Source organism: Hemiscyllium ocellatum, chromosome 33 (assembly GCF_020745735.1).
Source record: "Hemiscyllium ocellatum isolate sHemOce1 chromosome 33, sHemOce1.pat.X.cur, whole genome shotgun sequence".
Taxonomy (NCBI): Eukaryota; Metazoa; Chordata; class Chondrichthyes; order Orectolobiformes; family Hemiscylliidae; genus Hemiscyllium; species Hemiscyllium ocellatum.
The window spans coordinates 2,735,982-2,753,406 of record NC_083433.1 but is presented as its reverse complement, the minus strand read 5'-3'; the positions used below and the strand labels follow the sequence as shown (position 1 = coordinate 2,753,406).

General features: G+C 47.8%; 1 protein-coding gene across 1 annotated transcript; it reads left to right on the top strand.

Moving 5' to 3' along the window:
- Positions 1-16,955, top strand: LOC132831408 (chromobox protein homolog 7-like). Its single transcript, XM_060849537.1, has 6 exons — positions 1-172; positions 3,193-3,236; positions 9,625-9,690; positions 11,946-12,012; positions 14,864-15,203; positions 16,512-16,955. The coding sequence occupies exons 1-6, from the start codon at positions 104-106 to the stop codon at positions 16,679-16,681; spliced, it is 756 nt and encodes a 251-aa protein (XP_060705520.1). The 5' UTR covers positions 1-103; the 3' UTR covers positions 16,682-16,955.
- The last annotated feature ends 470 nt before the right edge of the window (positions 16,956-17,425 follow it).

Here is a 17,425-nt window from a genome sequence, read left to right as displayed (position 1 = left end):
GTGCGCGTGCACGGGTGAACTCACAGGGAGAGAGAGAGAGTGTGTGTGTCGGGGACGCGCTGGTGAAAATGTTGCGTAGGAAGAAAGCTGTGAGTCTGCCTGTATGGAGCTATCTGCAATAGGAGAGCAAGTGTTTGCCGTGGAGAATATCAGCAAGAAGCGCATCAGAAAGGTAATCCCGCGACAAATACAAAACACCTCTAGCCTTAACAACTTCCAAAAGCACTGAAGGCAATTAATAAACCCCCCCCAACCCCCTTCCCCAATAATAAAATAAATGACTGCTTTCAAAACTGGCCACACGCCGTCAGATGGTGCAGAAGCTCCGGAAGAGATGTAGAGCAGGAGGGAGAGTGCTGCTGTGTTAAACTCAATAATTAAACGATGAATTACATAAATAATGCAAGACAAAAATTCATGCATTGTCCAGCTACAGAGGGAAGGGAGAGGGCTATTTGAACTGGAATAATTACAAAGTGTTAAAATTCTTTCCTGAGGATGGACTGAGAGGATGAGGTTGTGAGCGTTGAGGGAGTTTAAAATTGCTCAGTCAGTGAGGCAGCTCTTGGAAGTTGCAAAGCTTTTGTACTTATCTGTAAAAGGGCAGAGTCCGGCGGGGATTTGAGTTGTTCAGTGTTTATTCGAAACATAATCAATTAATTGTTTCTTGTAAGAAGTAACTTGCAATTTTATAAGGAGATGTCGGTAACAAGAAAGCAGGCTTGTGACCTAAATCTAATCAGTAAACGAGAAATTACTGGACAGTTAATAACAATCATAGTACATGGGGTACAGACAGGGAAAGAAACGCAATGTACAAACGGAGGTAGGATGAGATCACTGTTACACATTATTACTAAGCTTTGGTCATGTTTATTCCAAGAATCTTCAGGATTGTTTGTACCACGAAGCGTTCTTTAGTTCTGAAGAAGTCTTATCCGACTCAAAACGTTCCCTCTCTGCAGATGCTGGCAGACCTGCTGAGTTTCTCCAGCACTTCGTGGCGTTGTTTATTTCAGTTTGTGCTTAAAGCTGCTTCCTGGCTGCTCTGAAATCTCACAGCCCTGAATGATCAAGGAAACTGTCAGAGATGCACAGGGGGCTGGATTAGAGAGAGAGACTCCTGCTGGGATTGTGTGTGCGGACACACTTCAGAGAGAATTGTCTTTCTCCTATAGACCGTCCCCCCACCCCATCCTGTATCCAGGTTGAGGATTTGTACAGGGAGGCTGTACTGATTAGGGATCGCATTCCATGACCTTCTGGGAGATGGAGAGCTGAATGTTAGTAAAACTGGGATGGTCCTAGACCTGTCAGCAGCTGTGCCTGTGCAGTAGGAGCTGGAGATATTAAATCTGCTCGCACCCAACAATCTGAGCTCCCAATGCTCCCCGTCCCCCCCTTCCCCCCCCCACACCAGGATCCAGAAGGCAGAGTGAGATGGTGTAAGTGTGGGGAACTCACAGACTGCCTTAGCGTGTGGTGTTGGGGCGAGAGGCTACTTTTCCTGGGTGGATTTCTGATCTGAGTGAATTCTGGTGACTCACAGCCTCAGGGAGTGCTTATTTCCCCTGACAAGGTCCCTGTGGTTAAATTCTCACCTGACAGGTATCCACAGGCTGACAGCAAAACAACTGGCAGTAGCTGTACCTGATGTCACTGTCAGACAGTACACAATTCAAAACCAGATCTCTATGATAAGAAGGAGCTTTATATATCACCCCATGCTGTCTCTGTCCTGGGAGTGTTTGATGGGGGACAGTGTAGAGTTAGCTTTACTTTGTATCTAACCCTGTGCTGTCTCTGTCCTAGGAGTGTTTGATGAGGGACAGTGTAGAGGGAGCTTTACATGAAAGTGTTCCTGTCATGCTGCCCTCCCCCGTCGGAGGGTCAGTGCTGAGGGAGTGACACACTGTCAGTGGGTCAGTGCTGAGGGAGTGCCGCACTGTCGGAGGGTCAGTGCTGAGGGAGTGACACACTGTCAGTGGGTCAGTGCTGAGGGAGCGCCGCACTGTCAGTGCGTCAGTGCTGAGGGAGCGCTGCACTGTCAGTGCGTCAGTGCTGAGGGAGCGCTGCACTGTCGGAGGGTCAGTACTGAGGGAGCACCGCACTGTCAGTGGGTCAGTACTGAGGGAGCGCCGCACTGTCGGAGGGTCAGTGCTGAGGGAACACCATGCTGTCTTGGAGTTGGTGTTGAAGTGCTCATGTTACTGCGCTGGTAATCTTGAGGATTGTGGGCTAATTCTCTGAGGACGTGGGTTCACATTTCGGTGGTGACATGTGAATGTCGATCCAGTTATAAAGTCTGGAATATAACGCCAAGTTTCAATGATGGTGAACACAAATCTATCATTGATTGCTGTCAAAGAAATCCTGTTCACTAATATGCTTTAGGATTGGAAATCTGCCATCGATCCTGGTCTGCTCTACGTGTGACTCCATCCCCATAGCACTGTGGTTAACTCCTCGCTCCCCTTTCAAATGGTCTCAAGGCGCACAGTTCAAGGGCAACTAGAAATGGGCAGAAAATCCTGTCTTTGCCTGTGACACCCACATCTCTGACAGAATTAAAACAATCTTAATTTCCAAACTCCCTGATTTCCTTCAGACATGTGAACAGCATAAACAGTCTAAATTAATAATATTATTAGAAACACAGCCAAGATTGGGTTGACAGGGTTAGATCCAGAGTAAAGCTCCCTCTACACTGTCCCTCATCAAACACTCCCAGGGACAGAGACAGCACAGGGTTAGATCCAGAGTAAAGCTCCCTCTACACTGTCCCACATCAAACACTCCCAGGGACAGGGACAGCACGGGGTTAGGTAGAGTGTGCATGTGCCACGTTTCTTTCCAGGATCGTACCAGTTTAATATTCCTCCATTTAACAATCTGGCCTGTGATCAGTACGAAGTCTCCTGACTCAGTTACACAACATCATGTCTTTGAGGGAGGTAACTGTGTGGACTGTGGCCAGCTGGCTGGAGGCTGTCTTTCTGTGAAACACATGGTGAATGTGGGTGAAGGACGTCTGCTACAGGCTGTAGTGATAGTGTGTGTGCTGGTTAGGTCTCTGGGTGTGAGCACGCTCCGTGTGGGTGTGCACGTACTCCGTGTGTGCACTCTGTGTGTATGAGCTGTGCTGTGTACTGTGCCCACCTGATGACACTTTGTTTTCTGTTTGATTGACAGGGTAGAGTGGAATATTTTGTGAAGTGGAAAGGATGGCCCCCAAAGTAAGTAACCGATCGCCAGTGTTCTGTCCTGATCTTCTCTCTGCACCTTGTCCCAGCTCCTCTACTCATCCATGAATCCCCATCCCAGTTGGTTCTGTTATCAGACATAGAACATTACAGCGCAGTACAGGCCCTTCGGCCCTTGATGTTGTGTTGACCTGTGAAACCAATCTGAAGCCCATCTCACCTCCACTATTCCATTCTCGTCCATTTAAATGCCACCAAACCTGGTGAGTTTACTACTGTTGCAGGAAGTGCGTTCCATGCCCCTACTACTCTCTGAGTAAAAAAACTACCTCTGACATCTGTCCCATACCTATCACCCCTCAATTTAAACTTATGCCCCCTTGGGGTAGTCATCACCATCTGAGGAAAAAGGCTCTCACTGTCCACCCTATCCAACCCTCTGATTATCTTATATGTCTCAATTAAGACACCTCTCGGCCGCCTTCTCTCTAATGAAAACAGTCTCAAGTCCCTCAGCCATTCCTCATAAGACCTTCCTTTCATACCAGGCAACGTCCTCGTAACTCTCATCTGAATCCTTTCTGAAGCTTCCACATCCTTCTTATAATTAGATTAGATTAGATTACTTACAGTGTGGAAACAGGCCCTACAGCCCAACAAGTCCACACCGACCCGCCGAAGCGCAACCCACCCATACCCCTACATTTACTCCTTACCTAACACTACGGGCAACTTAGCATGGCCAATTCACCTGACCCGCACATCTTTGTATTGTGGGAGGAAACCCATGCAGACACGGGAAGAACGTGCAAACTCCACACAGACAGTCGCCTAAGGGAATAGAGCCCGGGTCTCTGGTGCTGTGAGGCAGCAGTGCTAACCACTGTGCCACCGTGCCGCCCATGGTGACCAGAACTGTACACAATACTCCAAGTGCAGTCACACCAGAGCTTTGTACAGCTGCAGCATGACCTCATGGCTCCGAAACTCAATCCCTGTACTAATAAAAGCTAAGACACTGTATGCCTTCTTAACAACCCTATCAATCCGGTGGCAACTTTCAGATATCCATGCACATGGACACCGAGATCTCTGTGCTCATCTACACTACCAAGAATCTTATCATCAGCCCAGTACTCTTTATTCCTGTTGCTCTTTCCAAAGTCAATCACCTCACACTTTTCCACATTAAACTCCATTTGCCACCTCTCAGCCCAGCTCTGCAGCTTGTCCATGTCTTTCTGTAACCTACAACATCCTTCTGCACTGTCCACAACTCCACTGACCTTAGTATCATCTGCAAATTTACTAACCCATCCTTCTACACCCTCATCCAGGACGTTTATAAAAATTATAAACAGCAGTGTGCCAAAACAGATCCTTGTGGTACACCATGAGCAACTGAACTCCAGGATAAACATTTCCTGTCAACCACCACCCTCTGTCTTCTTTCAGCTAGCCATTTTCTGATCCAACTGCTAAATCACCCTCAATCCCATGCCTCTGTTGGGGTTGTTTATACATGTTGATGGAGCTGAGCCCCTAAGCCCTTGCTCCTCATAGATTGATGACCCTTTATTATAGCAAAATGGGGATTCTGCAGGTTGTTGTTATACCATGAGGACTGCTGCTTTACAACAGTTTATATTTACCTAGCACCCTAGCGTGGTGATCTACTGGTGCAGCAATCTGTTGGCACAGTAACTGCCAATGCAGTGATCTACCAGCACAGTGATCTACTAGTGTTGTGATCCACCAGTGATTTATTGGAGTGGCAATCTACTGGCATGGTGATCTGCCAGTGTAGTGATCTACCAGTATAGTGATCTCCTGGCCTGGTGATCTACCTGTGTGCAGATCCACTGCTAACAGCACCTTCCAAACACACGATCATGTCCATCTAGAAGGATGAAGGCAGCAGATACATGGGAACACCCCTCCAAGTTCCCCTCCAAACCACTCACCACCCTGACTTGGAAATATATCACCGTTCCTTCAGTGTCGCTGGGTCAAAATCCTGGAATTCCATCCCTGAGGACATTGTGGGTCAATCAGGTGGACTGCAATGGTTCAAGAAGACAGCTCACTCCCACCTTCTCAAGGGAAACTAGGGATTAGCAAGACATCTACAACTTCTTTAGGAAATAATTTCAGGGATGGATGTTTCTGGGAGCTGTGTATAATGGTGAGGAGTATTAGGTTCGGACACTTGGAGCTGAGGATATGGTCGGCATGGACGGGTTGGACCGAAGAGTCTGTTTCCATGCTGTACATCTCTATGACTCTATGGTGCCCAAAGGTGATCCCATTACAGTGTCATAGCAGCTGCTACAGAGCAGACATATCATTGGGTTGAGTGGCAAGTGATAATGAAGGCAATAGGTGGTTTGAGGAAATTCTGAGAGAAAAAGGAAGATCTTTTCTTTTGGTAGCACCTTCCACATCCTCAGGATGTCACAGGCCAGTGATGTATTTGTGAACAACTGTCGTTGTTATAAATTTGGGACACTTGACAGCTAAGCACAACAATTTCAATTTTCCTTTCTGTCTCTGTTGTGTACAAGAGAGAGATTGGGTCTCCTTGTGTCTGTTTCGCTGTGTGTGGGATTGTGTGAGTGCACGCTTATGTCGCTGGCTGTATGTATTTACATGTGTACAGTATGTTTCTCTGTACATTTCTTTGACTCTGTCAGTGCTGAGGGAGCGCCGCACTGTCGGAGGGTCAGTGCTGAGATGCACTGTCGGAGGGTCAGTGCTGAGGGAGCGCCGCACTGTCAGTGGGTCAGTGCTGAGGGAGTGCCGCACTGTCAGAGGGTCAGTGCTGAGGGAGCACTGCACTGTCGAAGGGTCAGTGCTGAGGGAGTGGGCACTGTCGGAGGGTCAGTGCTGAGACTGGAATGGGAAGGCTTGGGGCACCACTTCAATCCTTAGCTTCACTGTAGCAAAGGACTAGCTCTCATCCTCCTCGTTATTAGATGCAGCTCCCAGTGACATTGATCTCCAAAATTATTGCCCATACATTTCTCTGCATATTTTTTGACTCTGTATGTGACTCTGTATGTATCTGTTTTCTGCAATTTCGTGTGAATTTACATGTCTGTCCGTCTGTCTGTGTGTGTAGGTGTACATGTCTGTGTTTTGTGGCTGTGTATGTGTCTTTCCATCTGTGTATTTGTGCATGCATGTGCATGTCTGTGTGTATGTGTGTATTTGCATCTGTCTACGTACGAGTCTGTGTATCCATGTGTGTATATGTCTTTGTGTGTGTACATGCCTGTGTGACCGTGTACGTGTCTGTGTGTATGCCTATGTGTCTGTGTGTGTGTGTACGTGTATTTGTGTATGTGTATTTGTGTGCATGTGTCTGAGAGTGAAGGAACGGCTTGCTCTGGTGCTTGAGTTAATCACGTGATGTATTCTGTTGGTTTCTCTCGTTCTGCAGTATTTTTGCAGCCAAATGGGGGAAGGGGAAGTGTTGGCTCTGTTATTGAGCATGTCCAAGTGAGTGCGTGTGAGTCAGTGACTGACCAATCATTGCCATGGTCTGCAGGCTCCATTAACACTTTAATGTCTGTGACACTGAGTCTCCCCTGATTGGGCACGGACCCATTTAATTCTTCTTCATTACAAAATAGTATGGAACGCTTGAATCAGCGAGAAAAACATTAAACCTACACAAGTAATATTCATGATTTGGATTAGTCACATGTGACTGCACGCAATAAAATTAAACCTCCTTTTCAACAGAATCAGCTGTTAATCTCTCCACTAATTTTAGATTCTGAACATAAACGTGTGCACTGAGTGGTCATGGGTTACTGTCATGAAGTGCGGACTGTTGTCTTCATGTTGAGTTTCACCCAGAGACACAGACTCTACTTGAATAGAGATCTCCTGATTGATCCTCCTTGGTGCATGTGGATAGTCCAGTACAGGTCGTTCTGTTATAATGAGCGTTTCATCAGCGTGAATTGGTTATAACGCAATTGACGGATTGTGGTCGTTGTTTAGATAATGCAAATTTTCTACTGAATGTCCTTAACAATTTTCTGTAGCAATCCCTAATGGTGTGGTTTTCTACAGTGATACCCAGTGGTGTGGTTTTCTACAGTGATACCCAGTGGTGTGGTTTTCTATAGTGATCCCCAATGGTGTGGTTTTCTATAGCGATCCCCAATGGTGTGGTTTTCTATAGCGATCCCCAATGGTGTGGTTTTCTATAGTGATCCCCAATGGTGTGGTTTTCTATAGTGATCCCCAACGGTGTGGTTTTCTATAGTGATCCCCAACGGTGTGGTTTTCTATAGCGATCCCCAATGGTGTGGTTTTCTATAGCGATCCCCAATGGTGTGGTTTTCTATAGTGATCCCCAATGGTGTGGTTTTCTATAGTGATCCCCAACGGTGTGGTTTTCTATAGTGATCCCCAATGGTGTGGTTTTCTATAGTGATCCCCAACGGTGTGGTTTTCTATAGCGATCCCCAATAGTGTGGTTTTCTATAGTGATCCCCAACGGTGTGGTTTTCTATAGCGATCCCCAACGGTGTGGTTTTCTACAGTGATCCCCAACGGTGTGGTTTTCTATAGTGATCCCCAATGGTGTGGTTTTCTATAGTGATCCCCAACGGTGTGGTTTTCTATAGCGATCCCCAACGGTGTGGTTTTCTATAGCGATCCCCAACGGTGTGGTTTTCTATAGCGATCCCCAATGGTGTGGTTTTCTATAGTGATCCCCAACGGTGTGGTTTTCTACAGTGACCCCCAACGGTGTGGTTTTCTATAGCGATCCCCAACGGTGTGGTTTTCTATAGCGATCCCCAACGGTGTGGTTTTCTACAGTGACCCCCAACGGTGTGGTTTTCTATAGCGATCCCCAACGGTGTGGTTTTCTATAGCGATCCCCAACGGTGTGGTTTTCTATAGCGATCCCCAATGGTGTGGTTTTCTATAGCGATCCCCAACGGTGTGGTTTTCTACAGTGATCCCCAACGGTGTGGTTTTCTATAGTGATCCCCAACGGTGTGGTTTTCTATAGTGATCCCCAATGGTGTGGTTTTCTATAGTGATCCCTAATGGTGTGGTTTTCTATAGCGATCCCCAACGGTGTGGTTTTCTATAGTGATCCCCAACGGTGTGGTTTTCTATAGTGATCCCCAACGGTGTGGTTTTCTATAGTGATCCCCAATGGTGTGGTTTTCTATAGCGATCCCCAACGGTGTGGTTTTCGATAGTGATCCCCAACGGTGTGGTTTTCTATAGTGATCCCCAACGGTGTGGTTTTCTATAGTGATCCCCAACGGTGTGGTTTTCTATAGTGATCCCCAACGGTGTGGTGTTCTATAGTGATCCCCAACGGTGTGGTTTTCTATAACGATCCCCAACGGTTGGTTTTCTATAGCGATCCCCAATGGTGTGGTTTTCTATAGCGATCCCCAACGGTGTGGTTTTCTATAGCGATCCCCAACGGTGTGGTTTTCTATAGTGATCCCCAACGGTGTGGTTTTCTATAGCGATCCTCAATGGTGTGGTTTTCTATAGCGATCCCCAACGGTGTGGTTTTCTATAGCGATCCCCAACGGTGTGGTTTTCTATAGTGATCCCCAACGGTGTGGTTTTCTATAGTGATCCCCAACGGTGTGGTTTTCTATAGTGATCCCCAACGGTGTGGTTTTCTATAGTGATCCCCAACGGTGTGGTTTTCTATAGCGATCCCCAATGGTGTGGTTTTACATAGTGATCCCCAACGGTGTGGTTTTCTATAGCGATCCCCAACGGTGTGGTTTTCTATAGCGATCCCCAACGGTGTGGTTTTCTATAGCGATCCCCAACGGTGTGGTTTTCTATAGTGATCCCCAACGGTGTGGTTTTCTATAGCGATCCCCAATGGTGTGGTTTTCTATAGCGATCCCCAACGGTGTGGTTTTACATAGTGATCCCCAACGGTGTGGTTTTCTATAGCGATCCCCAACGGTGTGGTTTTCTATAGTGCATGGTCATAGAGGAACACAAGTGTTATGTTATAGCAGAACGTCCTGTATTTTGAGGAACAGCAGGGGTCAAGTTATCTCTTTCTCTCTCTCTTTTCTCTCCTTCACCAATCCCTCCTAAACAATCTGGTGCCAATATTTGTTTGCAGCCAACGTCACTAAAATGATTTCCCTAGTCACGTTGAGTTGCTGCTTGTGGAATCTAGCTGTGTACAGACAGGCAGCTGTTCCAGCAGTGACTGCCCACTTCAGAAAGCACTTCATTGGCTGTTGGGTAATTTGGGATGTTCTGAGGTGGTGAGAAGCTCTCCAGAGATGCAAGTCTTTTTGTAAAAAACAAGACAAACAAAGATTGCTGCACTTGCTGAGGACTTGCCAGTGGGAATCCGGTGAGTGAGTGTGTCGCGTAAACTCTGCCTTTGCCTCTGTTTCAGATACAGTACATGGGAACCGGAAGATCACATACTGGATCCCCGTCTCGTCATGGCTTATGAGGAAAAGTAAGAAGATGTTATGCTGCCCTGTGCATATGCCCTGGAGACCCCTCATATAGGCCCTGGGACCCCTGCGAATAGGCCCTGGGACCCCCACGTATAGGCCCTGGGACCCCCGCGTATAGGCCCTGGAACCCTGCGTGTCCACCCAGCAACCTGTGCGTACACAATGCAATCCTCTGTATATGCCCTGCAGCCCTTGGGCTGTTGGATCTGTGTAGCAGTGTGTGTGTGTTTGACAGGGTGTTAGACATGTGTGTATGAAGCTGCCCTGTGAGTAGTAGTGTGCCCAACACAGGTCTGTCGTGAGTTTTTTTTTGTTACAGGGTTAAACGTTTGTAAAGTCAGGTGCTGTGAAGTATTGATCCCCCTTGACTCATCGTCCCTCAGTGTCAGCTTCTGAAATTGAATTTTAAAATCTGGTTGTCCTTGGTTCAGAGTCGATAAAGTACCAGGAAAAGCTGAATCAAAATCAACAGTGAACCTTGGTGAGGGGGAAGTGTCTCTCATCGCCTGAGTGTGCTCCTACTCCATGAAGATTAATGGTCAATCTCAGGCACTAAGGCTGGACAGTGATTACAGCTGTTCCACCAAATGATGTTACTGAACTAATAGTCCAGAGAATGTGAGTTCACGTCCCAGTCTGGGCAGTTTGGGAATAACATAACATAACATATCTGAGCAGAAATTAGGCCATTCAGCCCATCGAGTCTGCTTCGCCATGCAATCAAGGCTGATAAATTTCTCAACTCCATTCTCCCCATAACCCTTGATCCCCTTAACACTTAACAACCCATCTATCTCAGTCTTAAATATACTCAATGATCTGGCCTCCACAGTCTTCTGTGGTAATGAATTTCATTGATTCACCACTCTAGCTGAAGAAGCTTCACCTTATGTGATTCCTGATGAAGGGCTTATGCTCGAAATGTCGAATTCCCTATTCCTGAGATGCTGCCTGGCCTGCTGTGCTTTGACCAGCAACACATTTTCAGCTGTGATCTCCAGCATCTGCAGACCTCATTTTTTACCTTATGTCTGTTCCAAAGGGCTCTCCCTTTACTCTAAGGCTATGCCCTCAGGTCCTGGTTTCTCCTACCAATGGAAACATCTTCCCAACACCTACTCTGTCCAGGCCATTCAGTATTTTGTATATTTCAAGTAGATCCCTCTCATCCCTTCAAAACTCTGAGTCTAGACCCAGAGTCCTCAAACGTTCCTCATATGTTAAGCTTTTCATTCCTGGCATATTCTCGTAAATCACCTCTGAACATGCTCCTTCTGAAGATATGGGGCCCTAACCTGTGCACAATACTCCAAATGTGGTCTGACAAGAGCTTTATAGAGCCTCAGAAGTATATCCCTGTTTTTATATTCAAGTCCTCTTAAAAATAAATACCATCATTGTATTTGCCTTCCTAACTACTAACTTAAATACAAGTTTACCTTAAGGATTGGAAAATTGGGAAACAAAATGCTGGATCAATGAAAGTGATGAGAAGCTTTGGGATTGTCATAACAATCCAATGGATTCATTTATGTCCCTTCGTAAGAGGAGGGAAGCTACAGTTAGCGGCTCTGGACCTAGATGCAACCATGTGTGGTTAGAAACATCGAAGATAGGAGCAGGCCATTCAGCCCCTCAGGCCTGCTCCACCATTCAATATGATCATCGTTGATCATTGAACCCAGTTCCCTAATCCCGGTCTCCCCCTTCAGTTCCTTGTTCCTTGGTCCCTTCAGTTAATCCCTTTAGTTATTTTCGCTTTGAAATAGTCTAGGAAGTTCCTCCTTGTATGACAACTCTAAGTTAAAGGTAAAAGATCTGAGGTTCATGGAAGGAAATTGGATTTCAGGATTATCAGATCAATCATGATCTCATTGGATGGTGTAGCAGACTCGATGGGCTGAATGGCCTAATTCTGCTCCAATGCCTTACGGTCTTGTGGCACTGGTTGAAGGTGATGAGTTACCTGCTCAGTGCGAAGGGATGGCCATCAATTCCAGCCTCTTGCCAGTGAGGCTCACATCCCAGAAAATGATTTTCCAAAGAAAAGGTTAAAACTCAAACAATTTCCTGGCCTCAGGAATTTATCAGTTGACTATTTACTTTGCTTACTCACAGGAGATTCACACTGAAACCACAGGCTGAAGGTAGCCGCTGTGCTAGTAGGCCCATTACTACGGTTACCTGTGATTTTTTTTCTGGTTTCTTCTGTTAAACTTGACCCTGTTTTCACACTTGGCACTTACCCCTGCAGGGAGCAGAGAGACCGGGCACAAGGATACAGGAAACGAGGCCCAAAGCCGAAGAGGTACCTACTGCAGGTAAAGGCTGGTGTCTGGGTGGTGAATAGTCTTGACCCGCAAATAAATATCCATCCAGTTCATCCTCCCCTGTGGCTCAGTAAACGCGGGGCTAGCCTCTCCACCACCACCTTGTAGGTACAGCCCCTCACACGCACTGATTCCCACAGACCAGAGAGGGGCAAAAGGCCAAGCCTGAGCTAGCTGTTCATGGAGTCTTGGTCCCTCCTGGGCTGTGGACAGGGGGCACTGTTGGTTTCCTTGGGTGTTGGGTGAGGACAGGATGCCTAATGTGCCCCACCGTCTCTGGGGAAATTGTGACATAATAGTAATACCATTGGATTGGTAATGTTGATGAACTGATGGTCTGGGTTCATGGGGTCAAATCCCACTTCCGCCATTGCAGCTGGTCGAATTGATTATTGGATCTAAATTATATACAAATAATTAGAATCACAGAGTCCCTGCAGTGTGGAAGCAGGCCATTTGGTCCATCGAGTCCAGAGTAATCCTCTGAAGAGCATCCCACCCAGACTCCCCCACCTATCCTAACCCTGTAACCCCTGCACTTCCCATGGCTAACCCAACTGCACATCCATGGACACTTCAGGTAGTTTAGCATGGCCAAGCCACCCTAACCTGCACATCTTTCGATTGTGGGAGGAAACCAGAGCACCCAGAGGAAACTCTCACAGACACGGGGAGAATGTGCAAACTCTACACAGACAGTTTACCCAAGGCTGGAATCGAACCTGGCACCCTGATGCTGTAAGGTGGCAGAGGTAGCCACTGAGCCACCCCCAATTATAATTTGGTAATGGTGAAACTACCACTGTCAAAACCCAATCTCATTCATTCACCATTGTCCTTCAGGGAGAGTAATCTGCTGTCCCTAGACCTGGTCTGGCCTACATGTGACTCCAGACCCATCGTAAAACTGCCCTTTGAGATGGCCCAAATAAGCCATTCAGTTCAAGGGGGCAATTAGGGATGGGAGACAAGAACTGGCCCAGCCAGTGACACCAGCATCCCATGGAAGAACAAAGAAAGAAACACTGTCACGTGTGGTTGACCCCTAACTGCCCTCAGTTGCACAGTCTAGGGGCCTTACGTTCTCTCTAAGCTACAGACTTAATGAGGATGCAGTTGTGATGATCAAATATAACTTAAAACTGAGAGGTGACACCAGGAATTGCTTCCTCACGCAGAGCTGTGGCAATGCAGAACTGGGCAGATGGTGGCTCAGTGGTTAGCACTGCTACCTCACGATGCCAGGGACCCTCAGGTGACTGCCAGTGTGGCGTTTGCACGTTCTGTCTGTGTGGATTTCCTCTGGGTGCTCCTGTTTCCTTCTTGCAGTTCAAAGCTGTGTGGGTTAGCCATGGGAAATACAGAGATAGGGTAGGGAGGTGGGGCTGGGTGGGATGCTCTTCAGATAGACTGCATGGCATGTTTCCACATGGTAGGCATTTTATAGTTTCTTCTCTACCACCCCCATCCCTCCCAAAGAAATACTGCTCATTGTGGCTGGTGGGAGTGGAGAGGGTGAGTCTATTGAAAATGTTTAAACCAAGAATTAAAGATTTTAATTTGATCAGGATGTTTCACGTTTGCAGAACTATAAAGGTACCGAGCACACCACGATCTAAGTAAATACCAGAAAAGGCTCAAGGGGCCGAGCAGCCTTCTCTTGTTTAAATCTTCAGTTTTTAAAAAATTCATACACTGGATGAGGATGTTGCTGGCTGGACCAGCATTTATTCCACGTCCCTTATTGCCCAGAGAACCATTCAGAATCAAGCGCATTGCAGTGGGCCTGGAGTCACATGTAGGTCAGACCAGGTAAAGATGGCAGTTTCCTTCCCTAAAGGACATTCGTGACCCAGATGGGGTTTTTCTGACAATCAACTCATGGTCATGATTAGATTCTTAATTCCAGATTTTTACTGAACACAATTCCACTGTCTGCCATGGAGGGACTCAAACCCAGGTCCCCAGAACATTCCCTGAGTCTCTAGATTAACGATAATCCTATTTGACCATCGCCTCCCCTATTTCTAAGAATGATCAGGTCACCTGGTCGGTGTCACATTGGGCATTTGTGGCAGCTTGCTGTGCGCTGATTTCCTGTTTCATTCCCTACGTAAGATGAGGTTCTAAACTTTATTGGCCATAAAACACTCTGGGGCATCCTGAGGTGCTGGAAGGTGCTACATAAATGAAAGTGTTTGTTGACTGGGTTTAGCCACTGACATCTCCCTTGGCCTCAGCAGTAAGTTACAGTCATAGCGACCTATAACTCGGAGACTGACCCTTCGGAGACTAACCTGGTCCATGCCAACCAAAATGTCCGTCCACACTAACTCCATTTACCTGCACTTGGCCCATATCTTTCTAAGGAGAAAGTGAGGACTGCAGATGCGAGAGATCAGAGCTGAAAATATGTTGCTGGAAAAGCGCAGCAGGTCAGGCAGCATCCAAGGAACAGGAAGTTCGACGTTTCGGGCATAAGCCCTTCTTCCTGAAGAAGGGCTTATGCCCGAAACGTCGACTCTCCTGCTCCTTGGATGCTGCCTGACCTGCTGCGCTTTTCCAGCAACACATTTTCAGCCCATATCTTTCTAATCCTTATGTATTTGTCCAAATGCCTTTTAAATGTTGTTAATGTTCCCGCCTCAGCCACTTCTGTTGGCAGCTCATTCCATATGCGTACCACCCTCTGTGTAAAAAGGTTGCTCCTCAGGTTCCCCTTTATTCTTTCCCCTCTAACCTTAAACTGATACCCTCTTGTCCTCCTAGCACTAAACATTGAAACTGCGAAGGGCCAAGATGCATCAAAGCGTTGGGTTTGATTTTTGTTGTTTGTTGCCAGCGGATTTATGGGATGGATTTGCGGAGTGCGGCCAAGCTGAAAGAAAAGGGGGAGCTGCGCCTCTCCTTGTCCAGACAGTTTGACGGGACTTCGGTGTCAAGTCTGGGTCAGCGGGAACACGGGGAAAACGGCAAACGGATCCAGTTCTCCCTCAGCCGGAAGCACAAGTTTTTCAAACTGGCCAAGCCCGGCTCTACTGAAGAACCCAGTGAGATCACGGAGAGGCATGGGATGAGTGAGTGGTCTGAGGACGAGACCGGCAGGGCGCTGAGTGAAAAGTACGTGGATTCGGAGTTTGAGGATGAATTGCAGAGTGAGAGCTGTCCCGAGGTAAACGAAGGTGAGTGACAGACTGTGAGGCACAAACCCCTCGCTGGGTTCGCCTCTGGTCGCTGGCTTCCTGTTATTAAAGGTGCCGTGTAAATGCAGCTTCTCTCTCTCTGAAACGTCTGCCCTGTACTGAAAGTCGGTCACCCTCCCGCCCCTCCCCTCTATTTGAGCTTTCTGTTTCATGTTATTGCCAATCAGTGAGGCCTTTGGTCCTGGTTAAACCTCAGGAAGTTCTCCTCAGTGTCTTGAGGGGATGAGCCTCCCCCTATTATTCCCCTTCTCACATTACCTCTCCCATTTTCTCTCTCTCACACACACACACACACACACACACACACACACACACACACACACTCTTCCCTTTAGACCCCTCTCTCTCCTGCCCCTCTCCTCGCCGCTTTCTCCCACCCTTGGTCACTCTCATGTCTTTCCCTCGCATGGCGAGCTGGTGGCCTGGTGGTATAATCACTCGATTGTTAATCTAGAGTCCTAGGTAATGTTCCAGGGACCCGGGTTCAAATCCTCCCACCGCAGATGGTGCAATTTGAATTCCATAAAAATCTGGAATTAAGAACCTGATGATAACCTTGAATTGATTGTTGGTTTACTAATGACCTTTAAGGAAGGTCTGGTCTACATGGGACTCCAGATCCACAGCAATGTGAATGACTCTTAACCACCCTCCCCAGTTAGGATGGGCAACAAATGCTGGCCGAGCCTGTGACGTCCTGGAATGGAAACAAAACTCTTCCTCTTTCTACCTCTTCCTATTCCTTTTTCCCTCTTCCCCTTATCTCTTCATCCCACACTGCAGTGTCCAATCCTGGGGAGAAGGGGACTGCTGTGTCTTGGGGTGGGGATTGGTGATGTGGGATGGGGATTGGTGAGGTTTGGGTTGGGGTGATGCATTTGAAGGAGGGAGTTGAGGTGGGGGTTGGATGCAGTTGGGTTGGGTTGGGGGTGGGTGTTGGTAGGGTGAGGTTTGGGTTAGGTGGATGTTGAGGTGGGGTGGGGTGGGTTGGGTTGGGGTTGGGTGTTGGTAGGGTGAGGTTTGGGTTAGGTGGGTGTTGAGGTGGGTTGGGTTGAGTTGGAGTTGGGTGTTGGTAGGGTGAGGTTTGGGTTAGGTGGATGTTGAGGTGGGGTGGGTTGAGTTGGAGTTGGGTGTTGGTAGGGTGAGGTTTGGGTTAGGTGGGTGTTGAGGTGGGTTGGGTTGGGGTTGGGTGTTTGGCGGAGCTCCCTGGAGCTGGGAGAGTCTGACACTGATTGGCTGAATGAGTGAGATTTTATCTTCTGCCTCTCTTTTCCCTCCTATCTGCAGGCTCCGCCTCTCCCATCCGGATGACTGGCTCTATTCCCATTGGCTGGCAGCCTTCCATTCCCCTTGGTAACGTCACGGTGACTGATGTCACGGCAAACTCCCTGACGGTGACCTTCCGGGAAGGTCAGGCAGCTGAGGGTTTCTTCAGGGACCGGAGTCTGAGCTGCTGAAAACAAACAGATTTACATCCGTCCTGTCAAATGTTTTGTTCATTTCTCCTAAAAGAGAAACAAGGTTCCATATTTATAAACTGTTGAGTGTATGTATCACCGTAGAAACGGTTAGGGTCTGCAGGGTAGCACCTAGGTTCACGTACCCCTTCAGAACAGGAGAGTGAGTGTGTGGGAGGGAGTGTGGAGGATGGAGGGAGTAATGAGAGGCAAGGTAGGGAGAGCAGGAGAGGGACATTGGAAAGAGAGAGAGATTCAGGAGGGACTGAAGATGGGAGGGTGTGGGTATGAGGGGGTGGGGGAGTACGGGGGGGGGGGGTGTTACTGTGGAGACAGGGATTGGGAGATGGAGGTGGGGCTAGGGAGATAGTATTGAGGGAGAGGGGAGTACGGGGGTTACTGTGGAGACGGAGGGATTAGGAGATGGAGGTGGGGCTGAGAGGGAGCCAGGGAGGTAGACTTGGGAGAGCACAAGGGTGTACACTGGGAATTTGGCGAAAGGACTTTGCTGTGATGTAGCTGTAGTGAACCTGCCCATTTCAGTGTCTTGGCCTATTGTCACAGAGAGGGCTGTATTAGGGCCAGTCAGTGCAGATGTGAACCTGTTTGACCTGGGACTGACCAGGGTCTAGCACAGTCTGAGTCTGGGACTGACTTTTGAGGTGATACAATGCTGTATCTAACCCTGAAATGAGCCCTCTCTGGTGGAACACTGTGTGGCACCTCTGGTCTATATTGAAATGT

Bases quoted from the DNA above. Each gene is read 5' to 3' on its own strand.
- LOC132831408 (XM_060849537.1), top strand. From the start codon at position 104: ATGGAGCTATCTGCAATAGGAGAGCAAGTGTTTGCCGTGGAGAATATC. The intron at 3,237-9,624 runs GTAAGTAACCGA...CCTCTGTTTCAG, and splicing joins TGGAAAGGATGGCCCCCAAA to ATACAGTACATGGGAACCGG. The intron at 12,013-14,863 runs GTAAAGGCTGGT...GTTTGTTGCCAG, and splicing joins CGAAGAGGTACCTACTGCAG to CGGATTTATGGGATGGATTT.